The sequence below is a fragment of the Bombina bombina genome, chromosome 6 (assembly GCF_027579735.1).
Source record: "Bombina bombina isolate aBomBom1 chromosome 6, aBomBom1.pri, whole genome shotgun sequence".
Lineage (NCBI taxonomy): Eukaryota > Metazoa > Chordata > Amphibia > Anura > Bombinatoridae > Bombina > Bombina bombina.
In genome coordinates, this window is record NC_069504.1 from 895,401,072 (window position 1) to 895,418,668 (window position 17,597).

The 17,597-nt window shown below is 39.9% G+C and overlaps 1 protein-coding gene across 3 annotated transcripts in view; it reads right to left on the reverse strand.

Moving 5' to 3' along the window:
• Positions 1-1,033: 1,033 nt before the first annotated feature.
• The window catches only part of SPG11 (SPG11 vesicle trafficking associated, spatacsin), a 244,149-nt gene continuing 227,585 nt past the window's right edge, over positions 1,034-17,597 (reverse strand). For all 3 annotated transcript variants that reach the window (XM_053718473.1, XM_053718471.1, XM_053718472.1), the window contains exons 39-41: positions 14,062-14,217; positions 13,815-13,966; positions 1,034-1,584 (exon numbers count right to left, since the gene is read on the reverse strand). In XM_053718473.1, the coding sequence (XP_053574448.1) occupies positions 1,404-1,584; positions 13,815-13,966; positions 14,062-14,217 (489 nt within the window). In that variant the 3' untranslated portion in view covers positions 1,034-1,403. The remainder of the gene's footprint in view (positions 1,585-13,814; positions 13,967-14,061; positions 14,218-17,597) is intronic.

Consider the following 17,597-nt stretch of genomic DNA (forward strand, 5'->3'; position numbering starts at 1 on the left):
CGTATGACAATAGATCAGCGGAAATTTGATAGAGTTAAGTGTCGAGTGACATAATGAATGTCTATCGTATGTTACACACCAACTTGATATGAACTGCTGAAGTAAACTTGAAGACTAGTATTTGACTGTGTATTGATGGAATGTTTGATTTTTGTATAATTCTTTTGTAAAAAATAAATAAAAATTATTTCAACTTTATTGAGAGACAAGATGTCTGTTGGGATACTAGGCTTAGACTGAGACCTTTTTTTGAAGAAGTGGAAATGCCTTATAGAGAGACTGCCCAAAAACAAATTCTTACACCTTTTGCGCATCATGAGATAATGCTGGAGGGGGTCCTGCGAGGAGACTGGACAGGTTTGTCTCTTGGGGAATCCTCCCAAAATAGAGATGGTAACTCAGCTAATTCTGATTGAAGCCTTCTTTTGACCCTTTGTCCTCCCCCCCCCTTTTTTTTTTTTTTTCTTCCGCCCTCACCCTTCTCCAGCGCGTTTACATATATATATACAGGATGCGATAATAACGGGCCCAAATGGACATCACTAAGATATAGAATCTAGTTTGCAGTGTAGTTAGTTGAGTTTATACTAGTTTATAAGGTTAAGTTGATTTATAGGATTATCATAAAATATTGAGGGATACGTGCAAGTTTCCTGCTGTAAGTTAATTACCCCTATTGTCATGTATATCTGGCAGATCTACAGTGCAGCCAGCACATAGGCTCAGACCACATGTTGAATCACTGAAAATACCAATGAATGCATGTAAATATTCTACTTGCTAACTATGTATATATTACTTTCTAAGTATGTTAAACTATTGGCTGTACCTGTGGATTTTGTGACAATTTGTTGTATCCTCAATAATAAAAACGAATTTAAAAAAAAAAAAAAAAAAAAATTATTTCAACATAAAATGACAGTCACAGTTTAAGTGCTAAGCTGCACAATCATTAATTAACCCTGAACAAATTTGGACACCAAGGGTCAGAGACACGGCACTGTGGAATAAGAACAGTTAAATGTGAGAGTAGTAATATAAACAAATATCTTTAATCAGCAGACATGTACAGACACAGGTTATTTGTACAAATGTTGCCGATTTAGTGATCCATCATTGACCATTTTAAGAACAGAAATGTCCCTCCTGCCCCAGTCCTCTATAAAAGATTTTTAAGATGGCTTGATGAAGATGTTTAGGATTCTGTAAGGCATCAAAGAACTGTTTATTGGTCTGGTAAAAGACATATGCAATACCAGTCTACAGTCTCAAACTTTGAAAAGTGCTTTTTGTTCTCGTTGGCTATAAATATTCATAAATGGTAAAATACAAATATATTTTACAACCCCGATGCTGGACCAGAGATATCACTGGGAGTCCTAGTGTCACAATATCAGTTTATCCTAGCGAGAAAGCATATCCGTAAGACAGCAGCGTGTCTGAGAGTCTCTCATAAGAACATCAGTAATGTCATAGAACTGATTCTCAAGGGCCAGTTTGTAACGCATATATGTGTTCTCACAATAACCAATCAATCGCTTTAGATTCTGGAGTCCAGTAGTTCCTGGAGGCTGCAACTTACACCTGAAAAATACAAGTTACATCAGAGTCATGGTTTGTGGCTCTGGGTAGAATACATGCTTGATGAAAGGTACTTGTACAATTATTATAATTTGTAATTAAATTTGCATGCAGTGAACACAAGTTAACATGGACTGTGATCTCTAATGTGGTATGGAATGAACACAATACCTGCTTGGTAAGGTGTGCATTTAATGACAGCTTTGTTTGAGATGATATACACTGAACATAATTGGCTTAATATGTGCATTAGAGTTCTGATATAACACCATAGCATACATTGATTGTGAATTCTGGGCAACATGGCATTCACTTAACATGGCCTCTAAGTAACATCACAAGCAGTCTGGGCATGACCTCTAGGTAACATAGCAAGCAGTCTGGACATGACCACTGGGTAACATTGCAAGCAGTCTGGACATGACCACTGGGCAACATCGCAAGCAGTCTGGACATGACCACTGGGCAACATCGCAAGCAGTCTGGACATGACCTCTAGGTAACATCGCAAGCAGTCTGGGCATGACCTCTAGGTAACATCGCAAGCAGTCTGGGCATGACCTCTAGGTAACATAGCAAGCAGTCTGGACATGACCACTGGGTAACATTGCAAGCAGTCTGGACATGACCACTGGGTAACATTGCAAGCAGTCTGGACATGACCTCTAGGTAACATCGCAAGCAGTCTGGGCATTATCTCTAGGTAACATCGCAAGCAGTCTGGACATGACCTCTAGGTAACATTGCAAGCAGTCTGGGCATGACCTCTAGGTAACATGGGCATGCCCTCTAGGTAACATTGCAAGCAGTCTGGGCATGACCTTTAGGTAACATTGCAAGCAGTCTGGACATGACCTCTAGGTAGCATTGCAAGCAGTCTGGGCATGACCTCTAGGTAACATTACAAGCAGTCTAGACATAACCTCTAGGTAACAAGCCAAGCAGTCTGGGCATGAATTTTGTTTATTGTGCCGTGGACTGAACATAACCTGTGTGTAACTTGAATTGCATTGGAAGTGACTGCTGTTTAACACTGCATGCACTGTGCACAAGCTGTTTATTATATGATGGTCTGAATGTGATCTTATTCAATTATTTTTTGTGTGTCTTGAACTAGGCATGCACCGTTTTATATGGTATACACTAAAAGTCTGTTATGAGTATAATCATTTTATTATTGCATACACTGAATGTGATCTTAGCTGCAGCAAGCAATATTAAATATGAAACACTGTATGCTCTGTTTTTAAGCCATGCATTAAAGAAGGTTGTTTATTATGGAATGCACTGAAAACCAGCTTTATTTCATATGGTATGCACTGATCATGTTCTCTAATATGACCACAATGAACATAAGCCTTTTGTTAATGCATGCAGTAAAAAAAAAAAAAGATTGAATGGACATTAAACTGCTGGGTACAGTTTGTAGGTACAGCCTTGCAGTTGTCTTTAAAACTATTTACTTATTTTAAACTTTTAAATACATAAATTATGCTTACCTGATAATTTAATTTCCATCTGTGGGAGAGTCCACTGCTTCATTCATCACTTGTGGGAAAATAAGAACCTAGCCACCAGGAGGAGGCAAAGACACCCCAGCCAAAGGCTTACATACCTCCCCCACTCCCCTCATCCCCCAGTCATTCTGCCAAGGGAACAAGGAACAGTATCAGAAATATCAGGTTATAAATGGTGCCAAAAGATTAAAAATAAATTTAGGTCCACCCCCCGGAGAACGGGCGGGTGCAGTGGACTCTCCTCCCACAGATAGAAATGAAATTATCAGGTAAGCATAATTTATGTTTTCCATCGTAATGGGAGGAGAGTCCACTGCTTCATTCATCATTTGTGGGAACAAATACCCAAGCTCTAGAGGACACTGAATGAAGAAAACGGGAGGGTAAAGGAGGCGGACCCTATACTGAGGGCACCACAGCCTGCAGAACCTTTATCCCTAAAGCTGCTTCCACCGAAGAAAAAATTTCAAATTTATACAATTTTGCAAAAGTATGTAAGGATGACCAGGTGGCCGCCTTACAAATCTGCTCCATGGAAGCCTCATTCTTAAAGGCCCAAGAAGAGGCCACAGCTCTAGTCGAGTAACCCGTAATCCTCTAAGAAGGCTTTTGTCCCGCTGTCTCATATGCCAGACGGATCATACTCCTCAACCAAAAAGATAGCGAAGTTGCAGAGGCCCTTTGCCCACTGCGCCTTCAAGAATACACAACAAATAAGGACAACGTCTGTCTGAATTCCTTTGTGGCTTGAAGATAAAACTTCAAGGCCCGAACCACATGCAGATTATGAAGTAACCTCTAATTTCAAAGAAGAAGGGTTAGGACACAAGGAAGTAACTACTATTTCCTGATTAATGTTATGACTCAACACTACCTTGGGAAGGAATCCCAAACTAGTGCGAAGAACAGCCTTATCAGCATGAAAAACTAAGTAGGGAGGCTTACATTGCAAGGCCGCCAACTCAGAGACTCTGCGTGCCGATGCAATAGCCAATAACAACAGGACCTTCCATGAGAGAATCTTAATGTCAAGGGCATGCATAGGCTCAAACGGAGCCCTCTGCAAAACCTTAAGAACCAAGTTTAAGCTCCAAGGAGGAGCCGGATTCCTGAAAACCGGTCTGATCCTAACCAGAGCCTGAACAAAGGACTGAATGTCAGGAAGCTCCACAAGCTTCTTATGCAACAGTACAGTTAAAGCCGAGATCAGTCTCCTTAGGGAACTGGTGGCAAGATCCTTATCTAGACTGTCCTGAAGAAAGGCCAAAATCCTGTATACTCTGACCTTATGCCATGGGTATCCTCGTTCCTCACACCAGGACAAGTAGGTTCTCCACACCTTGTGGTAGATGCGTCTAGTGACCGGCTTCCTGGCCTGACGAGAGTGTCAATCACTCTCTCTAAAAATCCTCTCTTGGCTAAGACTAGGCGTTCAATCTCCATGCAGTCAGCCTCAGAGAAGCTTGCCCCTAGCAAAGTAGTCATTTCAAAAGTGAGAAAAAGGAAATCCTCTAACCAATCAGTTTATAGAAGAAATGGTACTTATATATGTGGAGTTAAAATATGTTTTATGTGTAAACATATTACACATAGCTGCACATCCCTCATATCACATGCGACAGGTGAAAAATTTAGAATAAAGGGGAGATTATAATGTAATTCCAATTTTGTAATATATGTTTTAACCTGTGACTGTGGCATGCAATACATAGGCCATACCTCTAGAAAGGTACGTATCAGGTGGAGTGAACACCTTAGAAACGAACAAATTACTTAAACACCCTGTATGTCCAGGCATATTATCAAAGAACACAACAGTGGAAACTGCAAACTCAAAATCACACCTATAGAGAGTATACCACCTAACCTGAGTCACAATAGATATACCAAACTGAGACAATGTGAGACCTACTGGATCTATAGATTCCAATCTCTATTTCCATTAGGTCTCAATGAGGTTATTGACTTGGCTGTGTTTAGTTAGTTAGCTTTGTGGTTCATAGATCAGTATACATAGCTAGTTTGTTTTATTTCACAGTTGACTGTAGTTGTATTTATGCCTTATATATATTAGGGGTTTATTAAAACATTAATACAATTATATTATGTACCTGCACTTATGCACTCTTTATACATCTCATGCTTTCTATATACGTGTATTATAGGTTGTTTAGTTATTTAGATAGTTATATACTTTTGCATTTAGACAATACAGCGTAATAGATAGCTAGAAGTCTTTCACTTATTCACCTTGTATATCGTATATCATTTTATTATTTTCTTTCACAATTATAAGTTACAATACATACTTTCCCACCTTCTGGAGGAATTTAGTACACCCCATGTACATATATATATTATTTTTAAAGGGACAGTCAAGTCCAAAAAAACCTTTCATGATTTAAATAGGGTATGCAATTTTAAACAACTTCCCAATTTACTTTTATCACCAATTTTGCTTTGTTCTCTTGGTATTCTTAGTTGAAAGCTAAAACTAGGAGGTTCATATGCTAATTTCTTAGACCTTGAAGACTGCCTCTAATCTGAATACATTTTGACCACTAGAGGGCATTAGTTGACATATTTCATATAGATAACATTGAGCTCATGCACGTAAACTGACCTAGGACTGAGCACTGATTGGCTAAACTGCATGTCTATCAAAAGAACTGAAATAAGGAGGCAGTCAGCAGAAGCTTAGATACAAGATAATTACAGAGGTAAAAAGTATATTAATATAACTGTGTTGGTTGTGCAAAACTGGGGAATGGGTAATAAAGGGATTATCTTTCTTTTTAAACAACAAAAATTCTGGTGTTGACTGTCCCTTTAAGTAACTTCACATCAAGTATTTGCATATTTTATTCTTCAATATACATATTTTTATATATTTTTTACACAAATCCCCTCTAAGGGGTCTCTTTATTCTTGAGTTAGTTTGTACCACACTAGTATCACAACATTATTATTTGGTTAATTTTAACCTTGTTTTGGCAGTTCCCCTTTTTATATATATTTGTCTTTTGACATATATTCAACGCACACACATCTATTTCTCTCTCGTTTAGGGGTAACTTATTTTTATTCATTTTCACTCTTTTATCATAGGTCTTTCTTATAATAGAGATTCTCTAGTCCACTCACACTATATCTTTTTTTACACCGTAGTGTATATTCACGTTCACATAACGCATCTTTAAGGGTCACTTTTGTATTACACTTCTATTGCTTTGACACTCCAATATATGTTATTGGTTACAAGTGTTTATGACGACTTATTATACGCCCACTTTATACAGATATTACCTGTAAAGAATAACAGCTACACGCCACCATATTAGTGATTCCTTTTATTGCAGCCTCTTCTCTACATAGTAGCACATATTCACGTTCATGTATGGCCCTCCTATGGTCTCTTTTGGAGTACCTGATTGGTTTAGAGATACTAGTAATGTAGCCAGACACACCCTCATACCAACAAACATAACATTATTGGCTGCAAGTAGATATGATGCACTCTAGTATACGCCCATATTTTTGTATGACTCCAAGTTTACTGAAACTTCTCAGGTGAATCAATCACAACACTGAGACACTAAGAGTATGGATTGGTTAGGTTACTCCAGCCCTGGGGGAAGGGCTATCTCTCACCCGATAGGTAGTGTAGCCCTATTTAAGGAATAACCAGATATGTCTGATGAAACAGCCTTAGAGCTGAGAAACGCGTTGCATCTTTTTTGAAGCCTGTACACACAGTTGGTATTTAATGTGTTTGGATTTTACCTGTTTTATCTTGCTGTTTTAATTTTGTTTTTTAAAACAAATACTATAAGATTTTTTTACAAAACACCAGAACTACTGTGTTGATCAACTTAAAACTATGCTACCTTGTCTTTATCTCTCCGGACTGAAGAGACCATAGAAAGCCTTATATTGCTCAGTTCGAGCACAGCGAGCTGGGCTGCTGTTGAAGGACCAGCCTGCACTACTTGTAACATTTGGGTGCCGCTACCTTTGTGAGTACCCAGCATTTGTGCTTATTTCATATGCATCTTTTATTAGATTGATACACACATGTGGTTTGTTTTATTTGTGTCCCCCCCTTATGTACTACCAACACATGAGAATTGGGAGACCCTGGTCTAAGAAGTCAGCGGGCTAGGCTGCTGAAAAAGGTCCAGCCTGTCTCTATTGGCACAAGTGAGTGCCGATAGCACATGTGAGTAATCGGAGCAATCAGAATAGCTGAGGCTTGCTCCTGCTTGATGCAGACCCCTACTCGAGGTAGAAAAGGCAACAGTGAAAATATGTAAATTAGGTTGAAGTCCCAGGGTACTGCCAAGCGTCTGGATCGCGACCCGTATCTGGATGCCATGAGATCTATTTCCGGCGTCCCCCCATCTGCTGCAGATCTCCGCAAACATCTCGGGGTTGAGAGACCATTCCCCTGGATGAAACGTCTGTCTACTCAGAAAATCCACTTCCCAGTTGTCCCCACCCGGAATGTGGATCGCTGAGAGCGAACAATTGTGAGTCTCTGCCCATTCAAGAATCCGAGATACTTCCCTCATTGCTAGGGAGCTTCTCGTCCCTCTCTGGTGGTTAATGTAAGCCACCAAAGTAATGTTGTCCGAATGGAATCTGATGTATTGGGATGACCCCAGAGGGGGCCAAGCCCTCAGTGTGTTGAATATCACTCGAAGTTCCAAAATATTTATAGGTAGACACGATTCCTCTCGAGTCCATCTGCCTTGCGCCTTTCTGGCACCCCAAACGGCTCCCCATCCTGATAGACTTGCATTCCTGGTTACAAACTCCCAGGATGGTCTCAGGAAGGATGTCCCCAGAGACAACTGCCCCGGTCGGGTCCACCAAGACAGGGACTCCCTCACCGGTCTGTCTAGAGATATCTGTTGGGACAAATCTGAATGATTGCCATTCCATTGTCTCAACATGCACAGCTGAAGAGGTCTGAGATGGATCCTGGCGAATGGAATGACATCTATGCTGGATACCATGAGCCCGATTACCTCCATACACCTGGCCACAGATGTCCTTAAGAATGTCTGCAGGGCTAGACAGTTGGACGCAAGCTTGCAACGTCCCTGGTCTGTCAAAAATATCTTCATTGCTGAAGAATCTATTATCGTACCCAGGAACTCCACCCTGTTGCTGGGGACCAATGAACTCTTTCCTTCGTTTATCTTCCACCCGTGGGACCGAAGGAGAAGAGCTCTCGAGTGACCCTCCACCAGACTGTAGGATGGAGCCTGGACCAGGATATCGTCCAGATACGGTGCCGCTGCAATACCTCTGGCTCTCGCTACTACGAGAAGAGCTCCCATAGCCTTTGTAAAGAGTCTTGGGGCAGTTGCCAGACTAAACGGAAGGGCCACAAACTGGAAGTGCTGGTCCAGGAAGGCAAACCTTAGAAATTTGAAGTGATTCTTGTGGATTGGAACATGAAGGTAAGCATCCTTCAGGTCTATAGTCGTCATGAATTGCCCCTCTTGAACCAGGGGCAAAATTGACCTGATTGTCTCCATCTTGAACGATGGAACTGACAGAAACTTGTTTAGGGCCTTTAAAGCCAGAATTGGATGAAACGTGCCCTCCTTCTTTGGGACCACAAAAAAGTTTGAATAATATCCCAGAGCTCTTTCTGCCGGAGGGACTGGGACGATTACTCTGAGAGATGAGAGATCCCTCACACACCCCAGGAAGGCGTTTCTCTTTTCTGGTCTTGAAGAGATGTTTGAAAGGAGGAACCTGCCTTTGGGTGGATACGTTTTGAAACCTATCCTGTACCCCTGGGCGACGACCTCCAGGACCCAAGGGTCTGTAACGTCTCTCCTCCAAGCCTCCGCAAAAAGAGATAGTCTGCCCCCTCCCTGGTCCAATGACGGGTCGGGGGCCGCCCCTTCATGCCGACTTTGACTCGGCGGGTTTCTTGTTCTGGATGGACTTGTTCCAAGAGTTTGCTGGCTTCCAAGATCCCTTGGACTGCTCAGAATTTGCGGAAGGCTGCTGGCGCTGAGACTTGTCCACACAAAAGGGAAGAAAAGTAGATCCCTTAGGTTTAGCTTTCTTATCCTTAAATAAGAAGGCACCCTTGCCACCTGTGACTGTAGATATGATAGAATCCAGGCCCGGGCCAAACAAAACCTTCCCCTTGAATGGCAAGCGAGACTTAGATGTCATGTCAGCAGACCACGATTTTAGCCACAGAGCCTTGTCGGCTAAAACAGAAAACCCTGATGTCTTAGCATTCAGGCGAATAATGTGCATGTTAGCATCACAAATGAACGAATGTGCACTACCCTTAGGGCTTTGATTCAATCCAGAATCTCATTGAGGGGGGTCTCCACCTCGACCATTGCTGATAGTGCGTCACACCAGTAGGTAGCCGCACCAGCCACCGCAGCGACTGCTGCCGCCGGTTGGAAAATGAACCCCGTCATTTGGAACATCTTCCGCAACATGGACTCGATCTTTTTATCCATGGGTTCCTTAAAAAAGGAGCTATCCTCAAGCGGAATGGTCGTTCTCTTAGCGAGTGTGGAGATAGCACCATCCACCTTAGGGACGGTTCCCCGCAGTTCAGTTCAAGCTGTGCGTCCGGAACGGGAAAAAGCTTCTTAAAAGAAAACGAGGGAGAGAAGGGTGAACCCAGTTTCTCCCATTCATTCTTAATAATGTTCGCCATTTTGATAGGAACCAAGAAGGCCTGGGGCACTTCCTGTCCTCGTAAACCCAGTCCAGTTTAGGGATCGAAGGTTCCTCCGGGAGTTTCAGTTCCCGAATCTCCAGCGTAGCAAGCACTTCCTTCAGCAGAAAACGCAAATGCTCCATCTTAAATTTGAAATTTGGTTCCTCCGCGGATGGAGGCCTAGAACTAGCCGATTCCGACCCAAAAGCGCCATCCTCCGAAAAGTCAGAGTTGTCCTCCTCAGCGGAAAATCTGTCTGAGACATCCAGCGGAGTCGAAGACCCCTGAGACGGATAGCAGTGCCGTATCGTCCACTTGTGCTTAGTATGACGAGGCATCGCATTTATGACTGCAGAAATTGCTGTCTACAACTGATCAGCGAAGTCTGGAGGCCAAAGGGCCCCTCTCTTGTAGGGAACGCACCACGCGGGGCGGAGAACCCTCAGAGGTGGAAGGTTCAGTGGTGCTAAATACTTTATTCTTTTTTGATATAGCAATATTGTCAAAGCATGTGGAACAGAGTTATGCCGGTGGTTTGACCAGAACCTCCTCACAGGAGGTTTAGATAACGAGGGAGTATCCTCTAACATATCAGAGTCCTCCATAGCTTGCGCCTTTATTACGGACTTGATCAAATTATTAAATGGCACCTTTATATCCCAATGGCCGGGGCACTCACCACCTCCTATGACCTGGACTACAATAAACAGCTTTCGTCTCCTCCGAACACAGGTCGAGAAAGAGGATGTTACAGAGGCCACACCCGGTCACATGGAGTGCCATGCAGGACCGCCCCTGTACTCGAGAGAGATACGCGCAAAAAAAGCGTGCCTCAATCTCTCTCTAACTGTTTCACACTGACAGAGTCTCATCTCAAACAAGTGCAGCATAAACACAATAAACAATATTATGCATAATAAAATCCCCCCTGTTCCATAACCCCCTTCCGAGGGTATTACCCTAGATTCTATACAGATAAAAGGAGTCACACTGTGACCCTGTCTTGCGTTATCACATATATTATACATATATATAATGAAACGATCTTACCAGAATCAACGCCGTGGAACAGGAACACGGCCCTTCAAGTGTGACAGGTTAGTAGCGTCGCTCCTGACATGGACTTCAGAGAAGAAAAGCAGGAAGTGAAACTCGTCAATGCTAATTGCTTAAGGAGCTGTTAAACATGAGTCAGGATGGTTTTGCAGAAAGACTCTCCCTTCATCTCCGTACTCTAACATTCACCCATGCTCTCACTGAGAGGCTGACAGGACTACTTAAAACTCCAGTCCCATTTCGAAGAGTACTACCCTCCATAAGAGACTACGCTGAATCTTCCGACACTTCTCTGCCAACCTCCTGTGACGAAAGGCAAAGAATGACTGAGTGATGAGGAGAGTGGGGGAGGTATTTAAGCCTTTGGCTGGGGTGTCTTTGCCTCTTCCTGGTGGCCAGGTTCTTATTTTCCCACAAGTGATGAATGAAGTAGTGGACTCTCCTCCCTTTAAGATGGAACATGCTGGTTAGTGATGTTGTCATGTTTATGCATTAAAACACAATATATAGACAGCAATATTTATGTTCACAGTAGTTGTTAAAATTTTATGTGTTAACTTGCTGTTTCTTTATTACAGTGGTTATTAAGACGTGTGGTGCAGGAGGGGTTGGCAGTTTGTTTAGTTAGTAGTTTTTCTGTCATGTCATGTTAAATGGCAGCTGTCGGTAAAGAAGCTCAATAAAGGAGGATTATTCTAAAGCAGTTTGTTAGAAGTTATTTTTAGATCAACAAGTGATGTTCTGCATATTCACACTGGGCGCTACCATCTTGGAATTTAAGTGTGACAGAGGAAGTGCACATTCACATTCAATGATAATTTTGTATTCTTGACAAGCAGTATCATATACTTCAGTTTTGTGTGCACAATATGGTGGGAGCTGTATATTTTTGTAATGGCTGTATTGTCCTATATTATTCCTGAGGGCTTTTTTATATTTGTTAAGTAAATTTGCAAAAGTGTAAGTCTTCTGCTTTCTATTGTGCTAACTAATCCAAAGTGCTCGGTACAGCTGTCAAAACATCACTGATCTGTGAAAGCTCACTGCTTCTGTCACAGAATGCAACAATACGTGTGTACTTAGATGAATAATAAATAGGCTCAGTAGCTGCTGCCTCGTGTGATTGGCTAACCCATGTGCATTCTATTTCTTCTACAAATGATATATATAAAGAATGAAGCAAATTTGATAATAGAAGTACATTGGAATGTTGTTTAAAATTGTATCCTCAATCTGAATCATAAAACAAATATATTGATTTTCATGTTCCTTTAAATACTTTATGCATTGAAAATACAATTTTAGCATGTTTGTATAATGATCGTTCCAATGAAAGCAGTCTTCTTCAAGCAGAAAGGGAGAAGGAAGAGTCAACTGAAAGGGGGGGATATCTGTTAAACAGTTTGCTTGACGTTTCTTTCTTTCTTTAAGTGGGCAACTTACTATTAAACCCAATGTTTGAGAATCACCCTCTGCTTAATCGGAAGTCAAAATAAGCATGCACGATTCTAGGCCCTCTCCCATTCTTGGCTGTTAATTAAAGGGACATGAAACAATTTTTTTCTCCTTTCTGGATTCAGATTTTACACTACAGTACTTTCCAATGTAATTCTATCTTGAAATCCTTTGCTGAAGAAGCAGCAATGCACTACTGAGAGTTAGCTGAACACAACTAGTCAGCCAATCACAAGTGCAGGCACCAATCACCAGCTAGCCCCCACTAGCGTAGGATATGTACATATTCTTTTTTAAGAATGGATACCAAGAGAACTAAGTACAGGTGGCCCTCGGTTTACGCCGGTTCAATTTGCGCCGTTTTAGAATAACAACCTTTTTTGTTTCAATCATGTGCACTAATTAAAATAGCCAGTAGGTGGAGCTGTCCGCTTGTTTTGCAGCAAAGTTATGTAACTTATCATCCTGAAATTGCTCCTCCCTCTCTAAGTACACAGATCAGACCAGACTTATCGAGCCCCAAGTTTTAGCAGGCACTTCCCTATTATCTTCCTGTCCAACAGCTTCAGGTGAGGTTAACTGCTTAATCACTGCAGATTGAAATGCATAGAATAGGTGCAGACCCAATATTATCTAACATGCTTACAATGCAGAGAACTGATTGCAGAAAAATGCAAGTAAAAAACGTTTTTGTTAATTAAACTTAGTTTGATGATGATGCAGTCTGTTGTGCGATTATTTAATTAGGTGATGTTTAGCAAATGTTTTTGTTCATTAAACTTAGTTTGATGATGATGCAGTCTGTTGTGTGCTTATTTAATTAGGTGATGTTTAGCAAATGTTTTTGTTCATTAAACTTAGTTTGATGATGATACAATCTATATTATTAGGGTTATAATACTTTTTAGCATTTAAAGTCTTCATTTCAAAGCTTTAAAAATAATGTATTAGGTGTTACTTATGACAATTTTGAGAGGGGCCTGGAACCTAACTCCCTCACTTCCCATTGACTTACATTATAAACTGGGTTTCAATTTACAACAGTTTTAATTTACAACCATTCCTCCTGGAACCTAACCCCGGCGTAAACTGAGGGCTACCTGTACATTTAAAAAGGTCTTAAAATGACATGCTCAACCTGAATCATGTCAGTTTAATTTTGCCTTTTGTGTCCCTTTAAGTTCCTTATATCCGAGTAAGCTCTGTGGTCAAACCTTTCCTCCAGCACATAATAGTAATGATATCATACACAAGAATACAGGCTATATCTGGGCATGGTTAGGATCTTGACATTGAAGGCAGTTATGGGAGGCATAGAAATAATTTGTATTGCATTAAAGATATATGCTGAAAGATTTTTAGTTTTATTAATCATGCTATGGACTTTTCTTGTTAAGGTTATGATGCCTCTATGTCCTCTCTTCATACAGTAAATCGCTGTACTATTCTTAACTGATATTCATACTGTTATTTTCTCCCTCCTCCATATATCTTACCTTTGCGATATCTGCTCAAATATTCCTCCCTGCAGTAGCCGACGTTGTTTGAACTCTTCTAGATAATGAAAATCACCTCCAATAATGACCTTTTTATATAGAATCTCAGCCCAGTCTGGGAGTAGGTCATAGGCTTCAGTTACAATTACAGCCTGCATAGGATGAGGGAAAGAGAAGTAAAATAGTTAAGGTTAGAGCACACAAATGAATCATTCATTCAAGTGCAGAAAGAATGTAAAATAAGTACTTGGTAGAAACGTGGCAAAGCAACAAGGGGTTCCACCAGACTCTCTCTATCCAGATTAATGAGCCTGGTTTGGTGGCCACTGTTCAACAGATGAAGCTGAAGTGTCAGGAGGCGGGTGAGACGGGCACAGCGCAAAGACTGGCGTACACAAGAATCCTACAAATTAAGTTAGAAAAATACATCAGCCCTCAAAAATACAGACATGTAATACACAGACATCTTGGTGTTTGTGGAAGCTAATAAGCTATTGTTTGTATGTGACATAAAAAGGCTTGTGTGTATGGCAGCTGAACATGTTAGTAATACCACTGTTTGTCAAACAGGCTACATTACCTTAAAGGGACATAAAACCCAATTGTTTTCTTTCATAATTTCGATAGAACATACAATTTTAAACAACTTTCAAATTTACTTCTGTTATCTGCTCCAGAAAGGGAGCTTTTGATATTCTAAACCTCGATTCAGGCAAAATAACCCTTTACGGTGAACACAGCAGTACCGACCTTTGAGGCGGGTCTTGGAAGTTTAGTTTTGCAAGATCAATACTAAACCCGTAAAAGAATACTGCATTGTGTCACCGGGTTTCTAGCCGAATCCTATTTACAGCTTAGCACCCCTGCCCAACATCTAACCCGTACTTTCTGTGGGTGGTCCATGGCACGATCGGTGCTTTGCATATTGGAAGCCGGCTCCTGTTTACTAATATGTGAGTACGGATATACATTTGCTATTTCCAATTGATAACACACTAAGAGGAGTCTCTGTCCGTAGGAGCACAATGTCATCTGTAACGACCAATCGGACGGCTCCATTAAATTTCATGCACTTCCATATAGAGACCGCTAGATTTACATATGTAACAAGTTGAATAAGACTGCCACATTGTAATACAGCCTCGACACAAACTTTTAGGCTCTACGAGGGTATTTTACATCTACTATTTTTGGGATACAAGCCCCAAAAATATACAAAAGATATTTTCAAAGAACTTTTATACCATTATTGTTTTTTAAATATTGTATCTGTATTGTGTATTTAAACTGCAATAGGTCGACCTATATATAATATAATTGTTTATGTAATTAAAACTTTTACATTTTATGTTTTAGTATTCATATATTTTGTTATTACTGTTTTGAATAAATTTGTCTTTGTAACCGGCATCTTCATAGTGGTTATTATTGTTGTGTTTAATCCTGTGTCCACTTTTGTGGTTAATCTTCTGCGCTTGTGAGATATAGGTTTACTCTTAACATTTGATATTTTGAATTTAAATTTATATGTGTCCTATTTAGTTATACTCTTTAGCTCCTGTTGAGCGCTCCCTAGTATTTTTTAGTCACATGTTGGAATCTTTTATAGGCTTTTAGAGGGTGTCCTATTTTCTAGTTGGAGTTTGTAGTATCTTAATTTTGGCGCTGGTCACTATAACTTTTGTTCTATTGACTGTCTGCTTATACAACAGACTGAAAAATGTAAATGTGAGTGGTGCCCTGACTAAAAAAAACAACTCTGTTTGAATGTGTCACATGTCCTAGCACAGTTAAAGGGGCAGTTTACCTAAACATTTTCTCCCCTTTAATGTGTTCCTAATGATCCATTTTACCTGCTGGAGTGTATTAAATTGTTTACAAGTGTGTTTACCCTTATTTATGCATTTGAAATATCTAACTTAGCCTGTGGTATCCCCACCTATACTGAAAGTATCCCTTGTTGAAAAAGAATTACGCACATATCCTACACTAGTGAGAGCTAGCTGCTGATTGGTGCCTGCACACATTTGTCTCTTGTGATTGGCTAACTAGATGTGTTCAGTTAGCTGCCAGTAGTGCAATGCTGTTCCTTTAGCAAAGGATAACAATTGAATGAAATAAATGTGATAATAGAAGTAAATTGAAAAGTTGTTTAAAATTGTATGTTCTATCCAAATCATGAAATAAAGATAACTTATTAAATTATCATTTTCCGTTGTTCTCTCTAAGTACTGAGCTTTGGTTTACAGAAAAATATAAGATAAGGAAGCATGTGTGTGTACACAAAGTGATAACATAATAAGATCTTAAATTATATTCAAGCTCAGCCCATTGTAATAGGCTATGGTTTCATAGCACAAAACCATCTATCTAAATTACACAAATAAACCTGAAAATCCAATTTCTCATACATTTTATACTCTGCAGCTGGTATAACAAGTCATTGGTAATACATTAAGGGATAAACAATTTAACATTATACTGTCCCTAATAGAAGGTAAAAGACAGCAAAAAAAAATGAGGGACAACCATTGTCACCCAATGTCCTAAAGCAGACAGGACAACATTATAGAAAACTACCACAAGACCCAAACCCAGTGCACAAGGATCAGGCAAAATGTGCGATGTTAAAGGAACAGTAAAGTAAAAATTAAACATAAAGGGATATAAAACAGTCTGTTTCATTGTTGAAATAAAAAAAGCACTAAGCAATTGGTTATACCTAATAAAAATCCTTGCAATATTTATTACTATAAAAGCATTTTACCTTTTATTTATTGTTTAAACTTTACGTTTCTAGGGTTCATTATTTCCTGTCACAGCCCACAAGGGGGCAGGGGTCTCTACAGGAAGGCATATATAGCTTGATGGCAAAAATCTTCTAGCGCAACATGATCTGGCTTACTGTTTAGTGAATGATGAGAGAAACAGGAAGTCCGTTTCTTATCAATGCCCAGTAGAGGCAGAATGCATCTTAAAGGAAGATTCCAGCCACAATTGGAATCCACATAGATGCATTTTATTTAGGATATAAGCATTTTGGTAATATACATGATTACCAAAAATGCTTCTAATAAAAGGTATAGCTGTTAAAAAAGTGTATTTAAGTATGCACCGTGCACCAGCATCCATGCAGCCTAAGGTCCTTGTACAATCTGGTAATGACTCAATTTGTTAATTGCTGGCATGATACAAGCCCTATTGGCACACTGAACAGCTGCAGTATTTAAAATGCTGGTGCACTGCAAATCTCTAGCAAATCTCTAGCTATGCTTTACATGCACGTACAGAGACAAATATTGATGATAAAACAGTGATTGCTTTTACTAGAAGCATTTTTGCCAATACATGTATATTGCAAATATGTTTCTATTAATTTATGTGCATTTAAATTGGCCCCGAATGTCCCTTTAATTTAGCAGCATGTCAGCTCCCTTATATCTTATTACTATAAGCAGTGGCTACACTGAGAATTTCTAAGTGCCCATTTTGCAAGAGAACAAGTAAGTTTTTTGCTGCTTTTTAACACAATCTGTTTCTTTTTATGTTTACTTTGATTTAATATTTTTTTTACTAAAGGAGAACTGTTTCATATACCTTTAAATTGACTGGATAGAGCATAATATTTTAAACAAATTTCAAATGATTTTTTGCTTAGTTCTCTTGGCATTCTTTGTTAAAAAGTAATTCTATATAAGCTCAGGATCATGCATATGTCTTTAGCCATCTAACAGTAGTGTTTGCAACAATGTTATACCTAATTGCAAACACTGCTGCCATAGA